This window comes from Pseudorasbora parva, chromosome 4, assembly GCF_024679245.1.
Source record: "Pseudorasbora parva isolate DD20220531a chromosome 4, ASM2467924v1, whole genome shotgun sequence".
Taxonomy (NCBI): Eukaryota; Metazoa; Chordata; class Actinopteri; order Cypriniformes; family Gobionidae; genus Pseudorasbora; species Pseudorasbora parva.
In genome coordinates this window covers 6625643-6649543 of record NC_090175.1, presented here as the reverse complement: position 1 = coordinate 6649543, position 23901 = coordinate 6625643, and the positions used below count along the sequence as shown (strand labels likewise).

The 23901-nt window shown below is 41.0% G+C and overlaps 1 protein-coding gene and 1 long non-coding RNA gene across 5 annotated transcripts; one reads left to right on the top strand and one right to left on the bottom strand.

Annotated features, from left to right (window-relative positions):
• Window positions 1-83: 83 nt before the first annotated feature.
• On the bottom strand, window positions 84-22504 carry dennd1c (DENN domain containing 1C). Of its 4 annotated transcripts, none has more exons than XM_067440694.1 (23): window positions 22276-22504; window positions 21232-21296; window positions 20821-20864; window positions 18739-18788; window positions 18523-18642; window positions 18189-18258; window positions 14907-14987; window positions 14750-14824; window positions 14384-14437; window positions 14126-14236; window positions 13486-13586; window positions 12192-12237; window positions 11999-12100; window positions 11799-11924; window positions 11620-11721; window positions 10519-10609; window positions 10394-10434; window positions 10080-10130; window positions 8378-8422; window positions 5312-5431; window positions 3549-3634; window positions 3268-3475; window positions 84-1758 (listed from the first exon to the last, which is right to left on the bottom strand). In XM_067440694.1, the coding sequence occupies exons 1-23, from the start codon at window positions 22290-22292 to the stop codon at window positions 1009-1011; spliced, it is 2556 nt and encodes an 851-aa protein (XP_067296795.1). In that variant the 5' UTR covers window positions 22293-22504; the 3' UTR covers window positions 84-1008. The 4 variants fall into 4 exon arrangements, with proteins under 4 accessions (XP_067296795.1, XP_067296796.1, XP_067296797.1 ...); XM_067440695.1 differs by having other exon boundaries at window positions 84-1755; XM_067440696.1 differs by lacking the exon at window positions 10080-10130.
• Window positions 10523-11976, top strand: LOC137072774 (uncharacterized). The gene is made up of 4 exons (XR_010904678.1): window positions 10523-10638; window positions 10906-10991; window positions 11615-11749; window positions 11838-11976. It is a non-coding gene; the product is annotated as an uncharacterized lncRNA (long non-coding RNA).
• Window positions 22505-23901: the final 1397 nt, after the last annotated feature.

Sequence of the window (23901 nt, the reverse complement as noted above, 5' to 3'; positions counted from 1 at the left end):
AAAAAGAGTTGGGGTATCTGAAAACAGGTGCAGATGCATTTGTCAAAAGTAAAGAAGTCAGATGATTTACATGGACAGTCAAACCAGTTTGTTTACTTTATTTGTACTTCCTTTAAGTTTACTCATCAATGTGAAGGATACACATGCCAGCTTTACTGTATTAAATGCTTTAAATATCCACAAAGGAACTTTGTTGCAGCTCTTTCAAAGGTATATTGCACTTTGCCAACTATTGGCGATACTAATGATTGCTATGAATATAGCCATTGCTGCTGATATGGCATTAAATTATAAATAAATACTATTGTTTTGTTATTTTCGTAATGTCTGTAACATCAATGCTAAGATAATGTTGATCATAATGTGATGTGAATGTGTAATTGTGGTTGATTAAAATGCATCTTTGGGTTACAAACCTCTTCCCTAAATTTGTGCACAATTTAGAGAGTTTTTGACTGAATGTTTGCACCATGTCTGCAGCGGTGCTTTGCCCTCACTGATAAGCCTTTTATTAATGATTAAAGAGGTTGGGATAAAAGGGGTTGGACTTGCTTTATTTGTCAGAGTTGCTATTGTTCACATGGGTAGTTACTTTTCAGCTAACATTTAAAAATTTAAATGAACCAAGTTTAATGCACGTTTCTGGTCTTATTGTGAAAGATTAATCAGTCTACGTTTTTCCAAAGGGGGAAAAAGTCCTTCACCAAAATGTTGTACTGTCTTTGAATCAGCTTTTTTATCGACTGATGTCAACACTCTAGTTTCAGCAAAGAGGTACATGAGGCATTTCATAAAGTGTGTCCTTCCACAACCTCAAAGTCTAGATTAGAACATTGTTTCACAATCCAATCAAAACCCAAATTGATAAGATCAGTTTGATCTTGTTTGAATCTGAAATGTTGCTTTACAAAAAACGAAATGTTTTGCAAATGTCGTTTGAAGTGGTCTCAATCTTGAGAATGTCATTTCTAGTATTGTTTTACTCCGATATGCTTGGTTTATGATGTGCTATTGTTCGAATCTCTTCTTCAGCTCAGAGACCTTAATGGGAGCCTGGTCTGGCTCTTCTGGCGTTGATGTAACAGGAGATTTTGTACTTTGTTCTTCTGTCTGCATGCCTGGTTTTGACCCCACGTTGATTTTGAAGGTTCTTATGGGAGATTTCAGGGGGCTTTCTCTTCCTTGGGAACCAGAAGAATCAGTCAAGGACCTGGACTGGAACAGAGCTAATTTAGAAGAGACATTCGGTGATGAAGGTTCAGCACATTTCTCTTCTGGCTCTTCTCCTTTTTCTATCTCTACATTGAGGGCGGCTCCGGGGGCGATTCCTTCATTTGCAGGTCCATTTGACCCCAAGTCATTGGTCATGTTGTGCTCTTCCTGATGTTCTTCTTCTTTGTCAGGTTGCGTCTCTGTCCTCTCTTCAACTGTTGTCTCAGTATCCAAGCTTTCCTCTATTTTTCCATTCATTTGTCCATCTTTTTTCAAACATTGCCCCTCTTGCACCTCTTGAGAACTCACTTCGGGATCCAGAGAGGCCTCTTCTAAACTTTGCAGATCTGAACACAGACTTTCCCCTAAATCGTTCAAGTCCTTCTCTAATTCGTTAAGCTCATTTTCTGGTCTGTCAATCATGGCCTCAGGCTCCTCCCTCTCTCCACCAGGCCCCTCCTCTAGCTCCTCCTCCCAGCTCATAAGACTTCCGCTGTTTCCAAAAGAGTGATTTAGACTCTCCTGACTTGGGTTGGTGATACTCTTCTGAAAGAGAAATAAATGGTGAGAGTTTGTGGACAAGTGTATGTGCTTCTCTTTTTCCACTGACAGGTTTCTGGTGATGAAGCACAAAGCCCTGTTCAACTATTTCAAGTTTAAGTAAAATTAGGAAGTGTTGTTTTCAGGCTGCAAAGACACTTTGTTTTACCTGTTCATCTCATGTTTGAATTTGTTGAATATTTAACCCTTTAAGGTATGGTGTAGCCATATTGTTTTCCTTCACTTTCTCACATTTCAGAAAAAAATTTAAATCTACAACAAAATGTATTGTTGGAAATAAGAGCTCAGTATTTAAATAACCAGTATTGTGCTGATTTAAGTCACATAATTTGGAGATGAAACAGTGTTGCCAAGAACTGGAATACTTTTACTCTGTTGCAGTGGACTGTTTTTTTTAGTCTGCTGGCTGAAGCCAACTCGAACATGATTGGGCTAGTTTAGGCTCTGATTGGGTGAGTTTTGAATAGCAATTGGGCTGGTTTTGTTGTGCAAACCTGGCAACCCTTGCTGAAGTGCTCAATAAATTGGGCTAATTAAACATTTATTTATTTATTCTGCCCATTTAATAAAATAATTTAAATGTTGCTGTTAAACGTTCGAGTGTTATTTTTGTATCATTGGTATAATACTGCATATAATATTTAAAAATTTGTTCAAAATTTGTAGTTTTTATAACTTTGGTTAATACTGCAAATAAAAATAAATTTGCAACTATAATATTTCGTTAATGCATTTTAAATGACAAAATTGTATGGTTTTAGTTAATTATAACCCTGAATTTAACATGGTACAAAAAATTAATGTTATCATACTGTGTGTAATGTACCAAAATGGAAACACATTTTCATATTGGGATTTCACTATAGTTATAATAATTCTTACGTTTATTAATTTAAGTGTAGCATTTTTTTTTGGGGGGGGGGGGGGGGGCATTGTGTTAAAATTCAATATTCCTTTTAGACAATTAGTACAATAACATTTTAGAAAACAATATAATTTTTTTGGGATTATTATTAGACAACACATGATTTGTTGGTGATATGTGTAAAATGCATCAATTAAAGAAATATTAAGTCAAGCAGAAATAGTTCATTTTTTAGAAACTCATTTTTGGACCATTTGGTCCATTGTGTCTAATTTTTTCCATTTTCCCAGGCATTCCAATTTGACAAAAAATCCTCCACATCTTTTCTTATTCAAGCTATTTTCACATGGGTACATTTAGGCCTGGTTCAACAGATGGGGTTTAGATTAAGCCATGATTAGGCTTTAGTTAAATTAGGACATTTAATAAGAATTTATAACACTTAGAAAAAAATGAATAAATACTTTTGTGCATCTTGAGACAAAACAGTGGTACTGACATATTTTAAGCAGTTAAAACGGCTCAAACATGCTTTTTGCAGTTTGTTGCAGGCTGTGCTGTTGTCAGAAGCCCCATCCAGCAGAGTTTAGATGAAATGTGTGAGACGAGTTAGAGGATCCAGGTCTTACATGTGTGAAGAAGTCACTGCTGTCGGGGCTGAAGAGGTCGAGGCTGCGTGTGCCGTACAGTAAGCCCGGCTCTCTGGAGCTCTGAGCACTCAGGGTATCAAAGATCTCCCCAAGCAGGTCCATCTCCTCTGGGTCAGCCAAGAGAGAAAGGTCATCGTCTTCCTGTAAGTCACTGGTGCCAGAACACTGCTCAAGACTTTCTGTTACACTGCAAAGGGACAGGCATTAAGAAAAGACAGTACAATGTCATAAATCTAGGCATCTGTTTCCTCTCCTCTCACCTGTCCTCATAGGTGTTGTCATCCTGTGTCTGTTGCTCCATGTCATGGTGGCTGGGGTGTTTGCGTGCTGGCCGCCTTGGTCGAGACTGGGGAAAAAAGAGCATCAAAAAAAGTGTGGGGTGGGGGGGGGGGGGGGGGGGGGGGGGGGGGAACAAAGCATTTTTAGGAAGTAAACTACATGTGCTGTACTGATGTAGAACACAAGGTGGAGCCAAAATGCTAAAAAAAATTGGTCTCTTGAAAGAAAGAAATGGCCATTTTCCCCAAGTTGCTACCTTTGATGCAATAAAATATTTAAAATGTGCATTGATTTTTATATAATTTTAATGTATGTATATACATAGATTAGGCATAACATTATGAACACCTTCCTAATATTGTGTTGGTCCCCCTTTTGCTGCCAAAACAGCCCTGATCCATCAAGGCATGCACTCCACTAGACCCCTGAAGGTGTGCTGTGATATCTGGCACTAAAATGTTCGCAGTAGATCCTTTAAGTCCTATACGTTGCTAGGTGGGGCCTCTATGGATCTGATTCTGTCTCTGGATCTGTTCAGCACAACCCACAGATGTTCGACTGGATTGAGATCTGGGGAATTTGGAGGCCAAGTCAACATCTTAAACTTGTTGTGCTTCCTCAAACCATTCCTAAAGTATTTTTGATTTGTGACAGGAGCATTATCTTGCTGAAGAGCCACAGCCACCAGTGAAATACCACTTCCATGAAAGGCTGTACATGGTCTGACTGCAACAATACTTAGGTAGGTGGTACATGTCAAAGTAACATCCACATGGAGGAAAGGACCCAAGGTTTCCCAGCAGAACATTGCCTTCACAACTTTGGCTTCTTCCCATAGTGCAACCTGGTGTTCCCAGAGAAGGGGCACACACGTAAAATGATGTCCATGATCCAGTTCTGATGCTCACCTTCCACTGTTGGTGCTTTCGGGCGGTGGTTAGGGGTCAGCATGGGCACCCTGACTGGACTGCGGCTATGTAGCTCCATACACAACAAACTGCGATGCACTGTGTATTCTGACAATTTTATAAATTACAAAAAACAAGTTACTGCTGTGAGGGTGTTTTTTTATTACAGCGTCTATGGTTGTGACAGTAAAATTAACATTGTTCTCTCTTTTCACTGCCGTTATCAATCTCACACTCATTTTCCCTCTTTTTGAAAGTTGCAAAATCACTGTTGTGGCATTTTTCTTTTGCTATCTGAGCAAATGGGGACAAATATATATTTGTGTTCTCTCATTCACCACAACAAAAGTTAAACCAACTATGACGACTTCTGCTCTGGAAACCTGGAAATGTGAAAAGGGACTATTCACTTTTTAAACAGGTTGAGCGACCACACGGGCCAGCCTTAGCTTCTCACGTGCATCACTGAGCCTTGGCCGCCCATGACCCTGTCAATGGTTCTCCACTGTTCCTTCCTTGGAGCACTTTAGATAGATACTGACCACTGCAGACTGGGAACAGCCCACAAGAGCTGCAGTTTTGGAGATCTTCTGACCCAGTCGTCTAGTCATCACAAATTGTCAAACTCACTCAAATCCTTACACTTCCCCATTTTGCCCAAGAGGTTCACTTGCTGCCTCATATATGCCACCCACTAACAGGTGCCGTAATGAGAGATAATCAGTGTTATATTATTCATATGTCATGTATTCATCACTTCATATGTCAGTGTTCATAATGTTATGCCTGCTCGGTGTATGTATGCATGTGTTTGGGTGCCTTCAGCTGTCACTCACCCTGCCAAAGTGCTGTGTGATTGGTAGACGGTTCTGAAGGCAATCTGATTGGATGAGGCGATACGTGTGTGTTCCACAAACAGACCCACCCCTCTGTAGCATGTGAGATTCTGTCTGATCCTAAGAAGGAAAATTGTCTTGGTTACATATGTAACCCTCATTCCCTTAAGGAGGGGGAAGGGAGACGGCACGTCGGAGACTGACAAATAGGAATCTCGCTGGCGAGAGCCAATCTACTTCAAATGTAACTAAACACACTGTCATGCAATGATTGTACCAGCTGCTCAGCACAGGTATAAATTAGCTACAGGTGCTTGCATCAAATTTGCTTTTCGCGGAGTAGGTGAACTAGCACCACAGTGGTGCACCGAGAACATGACGGCAGGATGTGCTATCTCCTTCAGGGAACATGGGTTACATACTTAACAAGATGTTCCCATTCAGGAAGTCACTTCCAATGCAGCATAAGTGACTGACGAATAGGAATCCCTACCGAAGCGCCATGGCCTCTGCTCCCTTACAGTGCCCCGTGTGATCCTCCTGAGCTCTCTTAACTGATAAGATGGGGCTCGCACAGAAAAGTCAGTCACTGCTGTTCTGCATGACCCAGTCAGTGACTTATGGGATAACTCTGGGAAAGCATGAAAGGAGCACTACCGAGGCCTCATCGTACCCCAAAGGAGTTATGTGGCGTATAAATGTTGAGCCATTTCCCCCAATGCAAAAGGGGGCTCCCCCCCTACTGAAAGGGTGACTCTCCCAAGGGAAAGACTAAAAATAAAATAAGAGAAATGTGTATATATTGTATCCCTTATACATACCCAGCCTAATACCAGTTCTCAAGGATCGAGCAGGACCAGTTCTGCCTTGTCCGGCACCGAGGATAGTAGAGGACTTGACAGGATTTACTCTGGAGAATATAAGCGCAATAGCTCAGGGTGCAGCGAGCCGGCAAGAGTCTCTTAAGGGAGTAGTAGGAACCTTGGGCACTAAGCCAGGCCAGGGTCTCAGTAGCACATGGGTGTCACCCGGCCCGGAACACTAAGCATGATTTGTTGACTGAAAATGCCCACAGGTCCCCTACCCTCTTGATGGAGGCCAATGCAAAGTCTTCATAGACAGAATTTCTGACTGCAGATGCTCAAATGGGGCATTCTGAAGTGATCGGAGCACCAGAGTAATATCCCAAGGTGGTATAGAGGGAGGTCAAGGAGGATTTAACCTTCTCATCCCCCCTAAGGAACCTGACAAACAGGTCATGCTTCCAAACTGACTTACCTTTCATGGGGTTGTGATAACGGATGAGATTGACCGTCTTCGGGGGTCTTTTTGGCGAGAAGAACACCACTCAACGACCAGGTTCCACTTTAATGCATAAGCTTGTCTTGTAGACTTGTCCATGCCAAAGGTAAGTCATCTAGAATCTCTTCTCTGAGTAAGAAGGTTATTCCTCAAAGGAATCTTTCAGGGAGGGGCTGTTACGTGGAGCATTAGTTCTCATTCTGCACAACTGATCCTTGGACCGTGCTAAAATGAACCAATCGTCAAGATGGTTAAGAATGCAAATGCCCTGTTCTCTCATGGGCACCGGGGCACCCTCCACGACTTTCTTGAAGACACGGGAGGTGTGTGTGGTGGGGGGTAGGGATAGCCTGAAGGTTAGGACTTTGTACTGATATGTCTGACCCTTTAACACAAAGCACAGAAACGGCCTGTGTTGAGGAAGAATCAAGACATGAAATTATGTGTCCTTCTGGTTGATAGCTGCAAACTAATGGATGTATTTGAAAAATGTTTCTGCATGAGCATATTGAACTCTAGCTTGTGAATGTTAGGATTATGACCACCCTCGTAGCGGTTCCTCAGTTCCTGGGCCTGATAAACCTGCAACAATGCCATAGTGTGTAGGGCAGAGGCAGCTTCCCCACAGGTCTGGTAGGCCATATCAGTTCTTGAAGGTAGACACAGGTTCCCCTAGAGCAGGGATATTCAAATCTTACCCTGGAGGGCCAATGCGGTGCAGATATTAGCTCCAACCCTAACCAAACACACGTGAACATGCTAATCAATGTCTTCAAGATCATTAGAAAATCACAGGTGGGTGTGTTTGATCAGGGTTGGAGCAAAACACAGCACCGCATTGGCCCTCCAGGGTAAGATTTGAATAGCCCTGCCCTAGAGGTTCCATGGGAGGAACTTGCGTGTAACCCTTAGCTGGCCCGCCATCAATTGTGGTGAGGAAAAGCCAGTGGGCCGGTTTCTGGTAGTAAAAGGTGCAATATATGATCTAGTGAGCTCCTCATGCACCTCTGGGAAGAAACTGGCCCACTGGATGGAGTGCTGAGAACCAGCACGGGCCACTCCGAGAATCCATTCATCCAGCCTTGAGGGTACGGGACATGATGGAGGATTCCACACGAGCCTAAATCTCTCTCGGCAGCCCAGGAAAGCATGGCCATCTTCTCCGGATCTGTACCGGGCACCACTGTTGCTCCCGAAAGAGGCAACTGTGCCGACACGTCATGTCCAGAGAGGTCTGACCCACCCTCCAATGCAGCGATGAACATCCACTCATCGAGAGGAGCCCGAAAGGATCAGGTTGGTACACCCTCATGGGCAGCCCAACAGTAGCTCTACTAGCTACAGCATGTGGGAGGAGTGAGTGTTCCCTGGGGAAAGCACTGTCACACTCGGATCAGCTGCATTACTGCCAGAAGTAACCCTGTGTGGATGAGGCACAGAGGCTCCATGTTTGTGAGATGGAGTTTCGACCTCAACTCTGGGATGGTCATTTTCCAACAATGGGTGCATTTCTCATCCACAAATGCCGCCTCAGTGTGTTGAGAATGGAATCATTGCATGCCAGCGTGTATTGGCTTGTTTAGTTACACTCAAAGTAGATTGACTCTCACCAGCGAGATTACTATTCATTGGATTCCGATGTGGCGTTGGATGTGACCAACTGAATGGGAACCAAAGGTCCAATGTAAAAACGCACACAGATATGAATGAATTCTTTGTTTATACACCAAGACGAATCACATACAATTTATAGAATATACTCACCTTTGATAGGAGGTTTTTCAGCCCAAATTTGCTTTGATATTTGCTCTGTGAGATATTAACAGATATATGTCAGGCAAAAACAACCAAATGAAACCGTATTGATGAAGTATATGCAATATTTAAAAATGCACAACAGCACATTATAAATTACTATAATATAAATTTGCATTGTAAATTGTAATATATATATAAAATATTGCTGTTTTTTTAATGCATTTTTTATCAAATAAACAAAGCCTTGGTTAGAATAAGACACTTCTTTCGGAAACATTTTCCATTAAAAAACACGTAATTTTCCTTTAAATTGTACACAACTCTGTAAAAATAAACAATATATGGAAATTAACAGTTATTTTAAGTATTATTACATTTAATGGCAAATTTTAGTTATTCACCTTTTTATACAAAAAATACTGTATTGTTGATATTACTATCTAGTTATACAGTAAAAAAAAAGAAAACAGTCGAAGTACTGGCAGCCAAAAAAAAAAAAAAACTGTAAAATATCCTATTTTAAATAAACAGGTGCAACTATTTGCATTGTGAAAATAGCGATTTAAATGCTATTTACACCAAGTGTAAATAAAACATTTTCTTAGCGATAGATGATATTTACACTAAGTGCAAATAGCTGTCGATGCTATTTACTAAGATATAGTGATATATTCGTTGCAATAAGGGTAAATAATAAGTATATGCAATTTTTTTATAATTTTGTTTTCCCTTTTTTGACAGATACATACTATTTGCACCTTAGTATTAATAGGATAATAAGCTTTTATTGTCCCATTAATTGTCCCTCCCTGCCCCTACCCCTAACCCTACCCTAGACATACTTATATTATCATTAATCATTTCGTTAGGCACTTTTTTTCCACTTTCAGGGAAAGAAAATATTTCTTAATTTTTATTGAAAGTAAATGCCTTACCGATGTGATATATGATGGGGAAAGGGAGAAGAGCAAGCTCGGAAAAAGGTGGAATCGATATTTTCCTTAAATGTTCCTGAATTAATTCTAATGACTGGCATCAACAGAACATTAAACATGTTAGTTCCCAATAAAAGTTGGATTGTAATAAGTGAAGATGGCACTGAGAGATCTGTTAGTGTTTAATGTTCTGTTTGTATGTACAAGGTTTTATTTTCATGGATTTACAAAGGTTTCATTATGTTATGACTTTACTTGTTGAGGCACATTGACTATATTAACTAATTCAAAATTAATTAAAAACCCATAACCACAATTACATATTACTTAACAATTATGTAGTCATGTGCCTCAACAAGTAAAGTCATAATATAATGATACCTTTATAAAGCTTTAGCTAATCTAATTAACTAAAGCAGACAACTGGAAGTTGAAATGCATGGCTTTGAACCTTTGTGGTAATTAACACTTTAATTTAAATGATTAGTTAATAGAATATGTTATTGAGGAGTTAAAACATGATGACATTAATACTATAGAAGTCATTCATTAGCTCATGATTATCTGTGAATTAGTTAAGCATGAATTAAAGCATATTTTTGCACCTGTATTGTAAAGTGTTACTGTTATTTTTCCGTAAAACGTAATGTCTTTTGTAAAATTTATGTTAAAGTTTTATGCACTTTTTTTAAATGTAGTTTTATGGTTTTTGTTTGACAGTCATTGGCCTCTTTTTATTTTTTTATAACAGTGTAGTGAGAGTATATACTCACTGCTTTGTTAGCAGTAGACTTCCATGTCACGATCAAGGCTCCTCCCCCTTTCTGTAACGAGAGTTTTAATTTTGTTTTTGTTTTATATCATATTTTGTGTAATAGGAATACTTTTGGAAGTCCATTTGACAGTATTTGTCGCTCTGGAAATGGAAAGTGATGCTCAAGTTGATGCGTACGGTATTCTAAACAAAACTGTACTATATATTGTTTTTCCATTTTAATGTATAGTGTGCATTGAATACATACTGCAGATATACTATAGTCTGCCAGAGTCATGTTTTGTTTAAAGTTACTGTCTGAGTAAAACCTACCTTCAAATTTCCCACCCATTGCCGACGCAGTTTGGAGCCACCTGAGAGGAATCGTGAGCAGAAGGGATGTTAAAATGAGCACCCAGGTTAACGAGTTTGATTCTCAGATGAATGTAAATGCACACCTGATGAAGCTCCGCACTGCAGCACCTCTTCCTCAAACACATCATCCGGCTCTTTGCCCTGGTTCAGCATTTCCAGCCGGCCATCAATAAACTGAGAACAAAATGAGATCATAATGGAAGGTAACATGCAGTCATGTCACGGTTTTATTTAAATATCCTTTTCATCTTTTATAATCTCACCCTCTATTGTTAAGCTCAAGTAAAAAAAAGTGATTTTCACGACTAGCATGACACCAAATCGGACCGTTGGGTGTTGCATAATGTGTATCCAATCACATCAAGTTAGAACATGTGGATGGACAAGTTGCCCATCGATTGTATGACTTCAGAAAACTATTTGGCCATTTGAAAGGTTTTATGGTGCTCTTTTTTTATTTTTTTTTGCAGCTCAATGGAAAGAAGAAGATTGAACATTCTCCAAAACATCTCCATTTGTGCTCCATGGAAGAAAGTGGGTTTGGATCGTCATGAATGTGAGTAAATTATTCTTGGTTGATTTACTTATTCTACTGCATTTTAACTAATACAAAATATAAGATAAAATAAGCGAATTTATAAAGTGTGAACCAATCGATATCACCATACTCCCCCAGTTGATTTAATACGGTCTGTCTAACTCCTCCTTTCCACTCTGTCTGCTCTGCTCTGATTGGTCAGATGACCCAGTCTGTTGTGATTGGTCTACTTATGAAAACTTGTTACAAACCTATGTGGGTTTGGCAGGAATTAGGATTATTAATTTCAGGCAGTCTTTATTTTAGGAGACGTTAACTCGATTAATCTGCTCTGATTATTGAAACTTTGCAGTCATTTTACATTCACTAGCAGCTTTATTGAACACTGCATGGAAGGGAATATCTTGAAATCATTATGGGGCATTTTTTAGTTTTGATTTTTAGTTTTAATCCTTTAAAGGTTTTTATTTTAATTTGAATCTATAGATATTACGAGATAAGGTGCAACAAAATAAACACATGAATGTGTTTTAGGATGTTTTTTCCCCCTCACATTTGACCATTGCATCTAAAAACAATGCTTCTGCCTGTAGTGTCTTGCCTTAAGATAATAATTACTGGTGTGTGTGTGTTGGTTTCAGGTTACCTCTTTGAAACACTGCAGGTGAACCGCGCTCTCCAAAAACTCCCGCATGCTTTGAGACTTATGACTCAGAAACGACTCGTTGCAGAACATAACCGGCCCTTCCTTCAAAGTAAGAGAGAGGAACATTAACGCAAGCATTTCTAAACCTGAGGCTGTTTATGTAAATGCACGTCACTCACGGACGGCGACTGTAAGGCATCTCTGTATCCTCCGAATAGCAGAGCCTGCGCCCGGAGGAAAGCGTGAGCGACCCCTGACCCGGCCGACGCCGCCTGTCTCTTCAGCCTGACCTTCAGTCCCGCCACCTGCAGAAACAGTGTTTGCTGTAAACCTTCAGCCGTTGTGTGTCTCAGACCTGCGAGGAGTAAACGAGTCTCACCACGTCGGGCGGGATCTTTTTCAGGTCCTCGTGGGGCGACTCCAGGGTGTTGGTGTCAACGTTCAGTATGACCACGTCCTCCAGAGCTCGGCTCTTGACTCTCTGTCGCACCCAAACATACAGAAGGAACCGTAATGTGAGTGTGAATGTGACACAAACTGTGAGAGAAAACTGAGCGAAGGAATCGTCGTACCTCCGCCAGGCTCGAGTGGATTCCAATGAGGTACGGCATTGGTGCACTAAAAAATGAGGGTGAGGTAGTATTAGGCAGCACTGAGCACTTTGGGTCACTGAGTTTCTTTTAAATGTGCTATATAAAGAAATAAATAAATACAACTTTGATTTGACTGTCTGTCTGTCTGTCTGAGTGTGTCTGTCTGTCTGTCTGTCTGTCGGTCTGTCTGAATGTGTCTGTCTATCTGAGTGTGTGTGTGTGTCTGTCTTGAGTCTGTGTGTGTGTGTGTGTATCTGTCTGTCATAGTCTGTCTGTCTGTCTGTCTGTCTGAATGTGTCTGTCTGTATCTGTGTGTCTGTATGATTGTCTGTGAGTGTGTGTGTGTGTCTGTCTGTCTTAGTGTGTGTGTCTGTCTGTTTGTCTGTCTGCCTGTGTGAGTCTGTCTGTCTGAGTCTGTCAGTCTGTCTGAGCTTGTCTGTCTGTCTGTCTGAGTGTGTGTCTGTCTGAGCTTTTCTGTCTGTCTGTGTGTCTGTCTAAGTGTCTGTCTGTCTGAGCGTGTGTGTCTGTCTGTGTGTTGTCTGTGTGTCTGTCTGTCTGAGCTTTTCTGTCTGTCTGTCTGTCTGTGTGTCTGTCTGTCTAAGTGTCTGTCTGTCTGTCTGTCTGAGCGTGTGTGTATGTCTGTGTGTCTGTCTGTCTAAGTGTCTGTCTGTCTGAGCGTGTGTGTCTGTCTGTCTGTCTGTCTGTCTGTCTGAGTGTGTGTCTGTCTGTCTGTCTGTCTGTGTGTCTGTCTAAGTGTCTGTCTGTCTGTCTGAGCGTGTGTGTCTGTCTGTCTGAGCGTGTGTCTGTCTGCGTGTCTGTCTGTCTGTCTGTCTGAGCTTTTCTGTCTGTCTGTCTGTCTATGTGTCTGTCTGAGTGTGTGTCTGTCTGAGCATGTCTGTCTGTCTGTCTGTGTGTCTGTCTAAGTGTCTGTCTGTCTGAGCGTGTGTGTCTGTCTGTGTCTGTCTGTCTGTCTGTCTGTCTGTCTGTCTGAGTGTGTGTGTGTGTCTGTCTGAGTGTGTGTCTGTCCGAGCATGTCTGTCTGTCATCTGTCTGAGTGTGTGTGTGTGTGTGTCTGTCTGTCTGTCTGTGTGTCTAAGTGTCTGTCTGTCTGAGCATGTGTGTCTGTCTGTGTGTCTGTGTCTGTCTGTCATCTGTCTGTGTGTGTGTGTGTCTGTCTGTCATCTGTCTGAGTGTGTGTGTGTGTGTGTGTGTGTGTGTGTCTGTCTGTCTGTCTGAGTGTGTGTCTGTCTGTCTGAGTGTGTGTGTCTCATACCAGCAGTAGTCCAGCAGATGAGGTGGCAGCACTGGAATGAAGATGTGCTGCCAGTACATGGGGAAGAGCATCCCGTTACACGCGTGTATGCAGGCCGTGAGCTGAACACACACAAAACACCGTCAAATGCAGTTTGGTGCATGTTTAACAAAGCCTGACTAGATGCAACACAAAACATTTCTAATATCAAGGGACTGTTCTGCCTTCACTGAAAGAAATTATGATAACGCTTGACTTAACACTTTTGGGTTTAGATGTTGATGTTTTATTGAAAATATTTGGTCGCCATTATGGAGATCAGTGTTTGCTTTAGTTTGCCAGTTTTTTCAACATTAATTGCGGGTGATGTTGATTCAGTGCAGTTAACATTGACACACATATTGATTTAACATTGTTCTGATGGTGGCTTGTTGTATAGGGAGAGTTTTTTGAGTGAACTATTCCTTTTAAGTTTCATATTAATGTGCATTCTGGTAGATGCTTTCCAAAATCCAAAGCGAATTTCATTGCAGTCAAGGTATGCGTTTCAGTACATGCAATCCCTTGGAATTGATCTCATGACCTTGGTGTTGCTAGTGCCATGCTTACTGTTTTCATTCAAGTTTTAGTAGCCGAAACAAATCAAGACTCAGAATCTCACTGTGCTGAGTTTGCTGCAGTAAATGAGGATCCGTCTCTCGAACAACATGCTGGCGTAGAGCTGGAGCAGGTTCCCCACGTCCACGGCCACCACCAGCTCAGTCAGGTTCCTCTGAGAGAGACACACACACACACACACACACACACACACACACACACACACACACATACACAATCACTTATAAAAACCGATAAATGACCAGGCAGTTCAAATCAACACGTTGAAATTATAGAATAGAAATGATGGGGAAAAGCTTACACTCTCCGGTATAGAGGGCAAGGCCTTGGGATCTGGCGCGATAAAGTACGGGATCTGTTGGAGAGAAACATTATTTCACAAACGTGTTAAATTACATGTTTGGATAGCAGTTACCGCATGTGCTACCACACGAGTTAGTCTGCCACAGGGGTTTTAGGTTAGATGATTTTTTTTTTTTTTTATTCTTCAAGAAAAATCACGTTTTAGTTAGTGTTTTAGTTAAGCATTGATTACGGCCCTTTTTTGTGATTAGTGTCAAATGCTGGATTAGGTCAATCCCATATTATGAAATGCATTAGGATTTATTAGACGCTGGAGTGAAGGTTTAGTCCGGTCGGCTCGTGGTAAAGCGGATCAGGGACTCACCCCCTCTGACTCCTCCCCTTTAGGGGCATGTCCACAGATGCCAGGCATCACACTTCCGATCATTAGCTTCCCTCCCTCAGTGAAGAACAAACGACCCTGATTGTGATGTCACACAGGATGTCATGAACGGAATGTGCAGCAGCCAATCAGCACTTACCATCTGCAGCGTGATGGCGCCGTTCGCCGGAGGGACGGGGTGCTTGTAGAGAACCGAGAGCAGCTCTTTCATCTCATTGGTCTGCCAGGGTGTTCAAATAAATAAAATGCCTTTAAATACATTAAGTCTTCAACATTAACATCATTAATGGTGTGTGTGTGTGTGTGTGTGTTCTGCACTGGGGATTATCTATAGTCTTATGCCTTCTTGTATGTGTTTGTTCTGGATTGTGCCAGATTATTAATAGTTTTTTTTTTTTTTGACCGATTCCTATGGGGGTCAAATTGACCCATGAAGGTATCTGACATTTTTGTCAAAGTTGAGTAATTCACACATTCTTATTTACATTTTAAGTTACATTTGTATTTATAATGTACATTTTGGGACTTTATACACAGCAAAAACTCCAGTGTTAAATTAACTCTCCTGAGAGTACATGTGAGACCACACTCAAGAGTGTTCAAGTGTTACAATAAGAGTGTTAAAGTAACACTGAAGCAGTGTTAAAGTTAATAAGATAATTAACTGATTATTGGCAATTATTGAAGATACCTGATGATAACAAGCAGAATCACCAAATGAGAACATCACAATTCACAAGTGGACATATTTTCCATTTGTAATTGCAAAGCAACTCAGACAGTGTGTGTTTGTCCGAAAATCATAAAAATAAAAGAAACTTCACTCACACCTTTAGACACTTTAGACAACTTATCATCTGTAATTCACACATTTTTGGATCATGAGAGAAACCAGACCTGAAGGAAAGACTCTCTGGCTCAGGATTCAATCCAGGATCTTCTTGTTGTGAGGAGCCAGTGTTTCCCACCGAGACACTGTGCTGCCCTTAATCACAGATATAAGACACACTTTGACTATTTCTGTCAGAGTCAGACGTCTACAGAAGCTCTTACTAAGAATTGCCAGAGGTTTAGATGTTGAGGATTTATGGTTCATTTGAAGTCACCATTGTGGAGGGAAGCGTTTGCTTTAGTTGGGCTCTTGGTCCCCATACGTGTGTTAGCGTTTCTTAGGCTGCTGTAACTGTGTGTGTGTGAAACACAAGAGTTGTGGCTGAGAAAGCAAAGCTAATGTGACATCAGATGTTGTCAACTCCTTGTTGATGATAACTAAATCATCAGAAAGTGAGCATCTGATGTTGTTTATTGTGTTCTTGTTTGGTACAATAGTTATTTGTTTATAGCTTCTATAATCTTGTGAATCTGCATTATTGGCACCAATAGCAATAAAAGGACCTCCTATCCTGACGGATGAGAAAAAAAATGATGTGTACCCAATGTTTTCAGAAAATATTTCCCATGGTCACGCACAGATATCAAGATTTGGCCTATGATTCACAACAATGGTGACAATCAAGCATCAGTTTTGCACTACGAAGCCACCCATCATGCATTGCAGCAGGAAGCGTTTTTGTGTCACCGTTGTTGTGAAACATAGGCCAAACCTTGATGTCTGTGTGTGATCATGGGAAATATTTTCTCAAAACATTGGGTGTATGTACTTTATCATCCATCAGGATAAGACTATTGGTGCCAATACTGCAGAGGCTATAAACAAATTACTATTGTACCAAATAAAAACATAATATCAGATGCACACTTTCTGATGATTTAGTTATCATCAACAAGGAGCTGACAACACCTGATGTCACTTTAGCTTTGCTTTCTCAGCCACAACTCTTGTGTTTCACACACACAGTTACAGCAGCCTCAGAAACGCTAACACACGTACGGGGACCAAGAGCCCAACTAAAGCAAACGCTTCCCTCCACAATGGTGACTTCAAATGAACCATAAATCCTCAACATCTAATTATCTGTCAATTTTGTTTTTATGATTTTTGGATAAACACACTTTGTCTGTGAGTTGCTTTGCAATTACAGATAAAACATATGTCCACAATGAGCAGATTTGAACTAGTGTTTAACCTTGAGGTCCATGAGGGTCTATAACAGACGTGCAGATCACGTCCAAAACAGACGTCATAAAAACTTTCATTCTGGCTCCTCAGTGGACGTCTTTTCAACGTCTGCCTCTAGTGGCAAAGAAATCATTAGAATTATATTGAAAATGCTGGATCTCATGTTATAATCAACCAGATAAACCCAACTAAGAGACTCTAAATTAGTTGAGTGATTCAGATCAAGTAATGACAACATCAAAACATAACCAACACCAAACAATCAGCTTTTCTCAAGGCTTGTCTGACTGTTGGTTACGGCATCAAACAAAATATAATCTTACAAAGTCAAGGGTCAAGAGCCCAAGATAAACAAACACTGATCACCAAAATGGCCTCATTTGGTAATTCTGTTAACATCAGGTATCTTCAATAATTGCCAATCATCACTCCATTAATCAGTTAATTATCTTATTAACTTTAACACTGCTTCAGTGTTACTTTAACACTCTTACTTTAACACTTGAACACTCTTGAGTGTGGTCTCACATGTACTCTCAGGGGAGTTAATTTAACACTGGAGTTTTTGCTGTGTAGATAGAACCTTTTTGTTCTCTAAATTAAAAGTTGAACTCTAACTTGGTACTATAAGGGTCTATTTGTGAGCCAATCAGCACTTTGAATATACATAAAAGGACCAATGAGCAAGACTCGTGATGGGTCCTTCCTTCCCTTCCCTTCCCTTCCCTTCCCTTCCCTTCCCTTCCCTTCCCTTCCCTTCCCTTCCCTTCCCTTCCCTTCCCTTCCCTTCCCTTCCCTTCCCTTTCCTTCCCTTTCCTTCCCTTCCCTTCCCTTCCCTTCCCTTCCCTTCCCTTCCTCCTTCCTTTCCCTTCCTCCTTCCTTTCCCTTCCTCCTTCCTTTCCCTTCCTCCTTCCCTTCCCTTCCCTTCCCTTCCCTTCCCTTCCCTTCCCTTCCCTTCCCTTCCCTATCCCTATCCCTATCCCTATCCCTTCCCTTCCCTTCCCTTCCCTTCCCTTCCCTTCCCTTCCCTTCCCTTCCCTTCCCTTCCCTTCCCTTCCCTTCCCCTCTGTTTATATTCCAAGTTCAAGTGTGTGCTGGAAAATCAGCTTTCATCACAGGAATAAATTACATTTTACAATATATTCACATAGAAAACAGTTATTTTGAATTATAATATTTTACAATATTACAATTTTTACTGTAGTTCTGATAAAAAAATGCAGAGATTTGATCAAGATGTGCTTTAACTAGATCTCATTATCCCAAACTTTTTTTCCCCTGGTAGTGTAAGTGCATAAACAGCTTTTTAAATGTAGCTCATCAGGAGTTTGTTAACCTTACCTGTCCTTTCGTCGAGTAGTCAGCTAGGTTATTCAGAAGTTTGTAGAAGACTTCAAACCATGGCAAATAACTGAGTGTGAAAGAATTTGCACTTTAGTGAGGGCAAACAACTGCTAAGTCTGTTTCCTACTTATTGAGAGTTAAAACTAAGAACTTCAAAGCTGATCATAACTCTAGCATTCAACATTTATTGCACTGGCCTAAGTGAATGTGCTTAGCAAACGGCCATGAGAAGCAGACCGTTAATCATTAAAAGGGGCTTCATTAGTGATCATGTGCATTGAGAATGAAACTAAATGTGCTGTTTTAATGTGTGTTTGTGTTTTTTTGAGACCTGAGTATGCACAAGCAGATCTGAGAGCTGGATGTGAGTCTGCAGAAACCGAAACGCTGACATCCCTCCAGATCAGTCAAGACGAATGTGAAGTGCTGCACGGCAACAGTATCCTTCACCCTGCCGATCGACCAGTTAATCAGTCATACAGGTTAAATAAACTGCAGTGTGCATTACCATATTTAATATTAATAATAATAATAATTCATATTTCACCTCTCTATGTCATAAGGGAAACAGAAGCGAGGCAAGGACTGCAGAGACTCCTGTGTGGGAACAGCAGAAGTGTCATCGCTCAATATCTGTGCAAATATTCCTTTGCATTTGCAACTCATTTTAAATGCATAATGTGAGATATTTCTGAGTCTGAATCCGTAGAGACTGGAGTGGATCATGAAAACTAGGAGTTTGATACCAGAATGTGAGTGTGACGTGGAGGCTAAAGCTAAAGCTTTAGTTTTAAATATACCCTTATTGTTTCTACTATTGGTGTAATCTCTATTATATTTATATGTTAAAATACTTTTCACCATTGTCTGTTGTTTTAAAAAGTCTAAAACAATGACTAGATACTGATCAGGCATAACATTATTGTGTTGGTCTCCCTTTTGCTGCCAAAACAGCTCTGAACTGTCGAGCCATGGACTCCACTAGACCCCTAGAGGTGCGCTGTGGTATCTGGCACCAAGATGATAGCAGCAAATCCTTTAAGTCCTGTAAGTTGCGAGGTGGGGCCTCCATGGATCGGACTTGTTTGTTCGGCTCATCCCACAGATGCTTGACTGGATTGAGATCTGGGGAATTTGTAGGCCGAGTCAACACCTCAAACTCGTTGTTGTTCTCCTCAAACCATTCCTGAACAACTTGTGGCAGAGCGCATTATCCTACTGAAAGAAGCCATCGTCTCAGCAATGCTTAGGTAGGTGGAGCGTGTCAAAGTAACATCCACATGGATGGAGGACCCAAGGTTTCCCAGCAGAACATTGCCCAAAACATCACACTGCCTCCGCCGGCTTCTTCCCATAGTGCATCCTGGGGCCATGTGTTCCCCAGGTAAGCGACACACACACACACACACCCGGCCGTCCACGTGATGTAAAAGAATAAGTGATCTCAGACCAGGCCGCCTTCTTCCATTGCTCCGTGGTCCAGTTCTGATGCTCACGTGCCACTGTTGGTGCTTTCGGCGGGGTCAGGGGTCAGCATGGGCACCCTGACTGGTCAGCGGCTATGCCGCCCCATACACAACAAACTGCTCTGCTCTGTGTATTCTGACAGCTTTCTATCAGAACCAGCATTAACTTCTGGAGCAGTTTGAGCTCCAGTAGCTTGTCTGTTTGATCGGACCACACAGGCCAGCCTTCACTCCTCACGGTCATCAATGAGCCTTGGCCGCCCATGACCCTGTGGCCGGTTTTCCTCTGTTCCTTCCTTGGAGCACTTTTGATAGATACTGACCACTGCAGACCGGGAACAGCCCACAAGAGCTGCAGTTTTGGAGATGCTCTGACCCAGTCCTCTAGCCGTCACAATCTGGCCCTTGTCAAACTCACTCAAATCCTTACGCTTGCCCATTTTGCCCAACACGTTCCCTCGCTGTGTAATATACCCCACCCACTAACAGGTGCAGTGATAGAGATAATCAGTGTAATTCTTTTCCCCAGTCATAATGTTATGCCTGATCGTTGTGTATTGGTAATATAATGTATATGAATATATTAAAAGATTGGGTCGGCTGAATCATGAAAAGTCAATTCTGATTACATATTGACTATAACTGCACTATATAAAATGATTTATGTATTATAAATACATTGTATTAATGCATCCATTCATTTAATTGTAATTTATCTGTGTTTTTATATATGCATTATTTAATTATGCATTTATTTTTAAGGAATTATAATTTCCTTTATTCTTAAAACGTATGCATGGTGAGTGCTGGCTCAAAATAAAATACTAGTTAAACAGTTGTATTAATATAATTATATATAAATGGTAACACTTTAGTTTAGGGTCCAACTCTCAACATTATCTGCTGATTAGCATACATATTAGTAGGAAATTGGCAGTTTTTTTTTTAGTACTTGTAAAGCATTTATTAATGCGTTATTCTGCATGATCTTATTCAACATCCCTTACCCAATACCTAAACTTAACAAATACCTTTCTAATTATCAATAAGCAGTAAAAGTCATAGCTAATAGTGAGAATTGGGCCCTACTATAATGTGACCGTATGATTAAATAAATAAATAAAAACCAGAAGGAAAGAACCACAGTGATCCTGAGGACTAACCTCATCATTAAAGTCTTCAGGGAACTGAAACAGCACATCAGGATCTACTCAAATAGAAAGAAAACACACACAGGGGTCAGGCACATCAGTTCATTTCTCAACCATCGGATGTGGTTAAAGTCAGATCAGTGTTATTCACATTCTGGATCTTACAGCCAGACCTCATCCAACCCGGTCCAACCCCATCTCTCTCTAGGCCTTCAGTGTTTCCTATCGCCACCCTGTTAGCAGATGACAGCACTAACTAGTTCCCCTGCCTTTTCTCATTCTGATGAGCGTGTACCGGCCCTGCCGTGTGGTTTTTCTGGTTTAGTCATGTGACAGGAAGAGCCATTCTCAGAAAAGACAGGCTTGTGTGAGCATGTGTGTGTTTATTGCATCAGTGTGTGTGTGTGTGTATGCGGTGCCCACCTTTATCTCTGGCGATTGGACATGAGGCTTGAAAGAACCAGTAGAACGTTTTATCAGGGTTTACTCTGAGAACAACAAAACCAGGAGCAAAATAGTCAACAACCTTTGAAATCACACCAGAAAAACATTAGACACGTTAGATGTGAAACGCAAACGCTATCAGAATGACCAGCGACTCTGAAAGGGATCAGAAATTATTTATTATCCTCCGTTCGTCTCTTAATATTTTAATACTGCGCTTCATGCGTTGACAGGATGTGGTCGACTGCTAAATTAGTAGAAGCACATCAACTGAAAATACTTCTGGCTGAACATTTCCATTTATAAATGTGCCTGTTCTTAATTGCAGTCTTGCAAATGTTCTGATCCTAACGGCATGTTTTGTAGCAGAAAATGTTGCATAAATGAATAAAAATATCTGTGACTTGCTCTTGAGTGAATTGATGGCTTCATTCTCAGATCTATGATTTTTAATGGCAGACCACAGTGCGATTTGGGAGGGATTTAAGAAGGAAAAATCTCCATTTGTGACTTGAGATAAAGATGCTTTTCCTGCTTTTTCCTTCCTAAGGTAGTTTTTGAAGTGATGTTGTTAATAGTTAATGTGAATTTCTACACCTACAAACTGAAAAGTACTAAAACGCCTACATATTTCCGACACAGAGTCTGCAACAACGATGAAGAAAAGTGACGTGCGTCCTGCAGCATTTCAGTGCACATATGTACTTTTTATTTTGTCATCTAATGACATTCAGACTGATTCTGGTGGGACTTGAAGCAGTTCCCAGGCCGCTTGAAATGAAGGATGGAAAGGTGATGCTTCTGCATGAGCATCTGCTCTCCTGGAATCTCAGTGGATATCTGTCCGAACTCTCCATCTGAAGATCTCATCTCCGCACTTGCTTTGGAGTTTGAGTTTATTCACTGAATCGTGACATGATAGAAAGCCTCGCGTCCGAGAACGACAGAGCGAGGAAGAGGAAGTAAGCAGGAGACCACAATGTGAGCAAACAGAGAAATCGAGACAAATGAAGAGAATCTTACTTTATCCTGGAGCCCATGGTGCACTTGTGTGTTGGGGCCCATTCGGGGGTGTCCAGGGCATCAGCAGACAAAAGCCATTAAATCCTTAATTAACATGCATCAACACACACCCTTCTGCACACACACACACATCCTCACATCAAACAGCCAATTCCGCCGACTTGCACACAACTCAAGACAGTACTTCCTGATCTCTCTCTCTCTGTGTGTGTGTGTGTGTTTGTGTGTGTGTGTGTGTGTGTGTGTGTGTGTGTGTGTGTGTGTGTGTGTGTGTGTGTGAGTGTGACCTACATGACGTTTGCTGGTCTACTGACTGATAATATCCACTTTATAATCCCATATTCTCAATAAGAACTAGAATATGTGGCCCTCTGGTACATCGAGTCTTATCTTTAGATTGAATAATTTCAGAGACTCATTTTTAACATTCCATGCACTTTTATAATGTTACATTTTTTTGTGTGGGTTTTTATTTTACAGTGCTATAGCTTTCTAATATTTTAACAGGCCTCTAGCGTATATGTGTTCATTCATACTGCAGAGTAAACTCACAGTTTCACTTGGTGATAGTTCAAATCATAAACACATGGAAGAGGAAATACAGGAATGGACTTCCTCTATTGTATAATTTCTGTTTTGCCCTCATCATTCCTCGTGTTCATCTCTCTCTCTCTCTCTCTCTCTCTCACCCCCCCCCCCCCCCCCCCCAGCTCATCATCCAAGTTATTGGTACCAATCGTTCTGTGTAAACTGGTTCCCTCTAGTGTTCAGTGGGAAAACAGCATGACAGATCGGTTGTGGAAACATGTCCAGTTTTCTGAACGTGAGTAAAATGTTATTTAACTACAGGTCTTTCTCAAAAAATAGCATATTGTGATACAGTTCATTATTTTCCATAATGTAATGATAAAAATTAAACTTTCATATATTTTACATTCATTGGTGTTAGATTCACACTAACTGAAATATTTCAGGTCTTTTATTGTTTTAATACTGATGATTTTGGCATGTACAGCTCATGAAAACCCAAAATTCCTGTCTCAAAAAATTAGCATAACATGAAAAGGTTCTCTAAACGAGCTATTAACCGAATCATCTGAATCAACTAATGAACTCTAAACACCTGCAAAAGATTCCTGAGGCTTTTAAAAACTCCCAGCCTGGTTCATTACTCAAAACCGCAATCATGGGCAAGACTGCCGACCTGTCTGCGGTCCAGAAGGCCATCATTGACACCCTTAAGCGAGAGGGTAAGACACAGAAAGAAATTTCTGAACGAATAGGCTGTTCCCAGAGTGCTGTATCAAGGCACCTCAGTGGGACGTCTGTGGGGAGGAAAAAGTGGCAAAAAACGCTGCACAACGAGAAGAGGTGACCGGATCCTGAAGAAGATTGTGGAGAAGGACCGATTCCAGACCTTGGGGGACCTGCACCTACTATTTTGCATCCTAAATGTAATATGTTACCCCCAACACTCATGTAATTATAAATATGGGCTAATAAGGATAAATGGACATACCCCGGTACACTGGATGGAGCATCTGAGCTGGGTTTCCACAGCGGACGGGCTCTAGACATTTCTGAATCACATACTCATGTTCTGATATCAAGTTCAACTTGTATGAT

Bases quoted from the DNA above. Each gene is read 5' to 3' on its own strand.
- dennd1c (XM_067440694.1), bottom strand. The intron at 10,131-10,393 runs GTAGGTTTTACT...CTCTCGTTACAG, and splicing joins AATGGGTGGGAAATTTGAAG to AAAGGGGGAGGAGCCTTGAT. The intron at 3,476-3,548 runs GTGAGAGGAGAG...GTCCCTTTGCAG, and splicing joins GACAACACCTATGAGGACAG to TGTAACAGAAAGTCTTGAGC.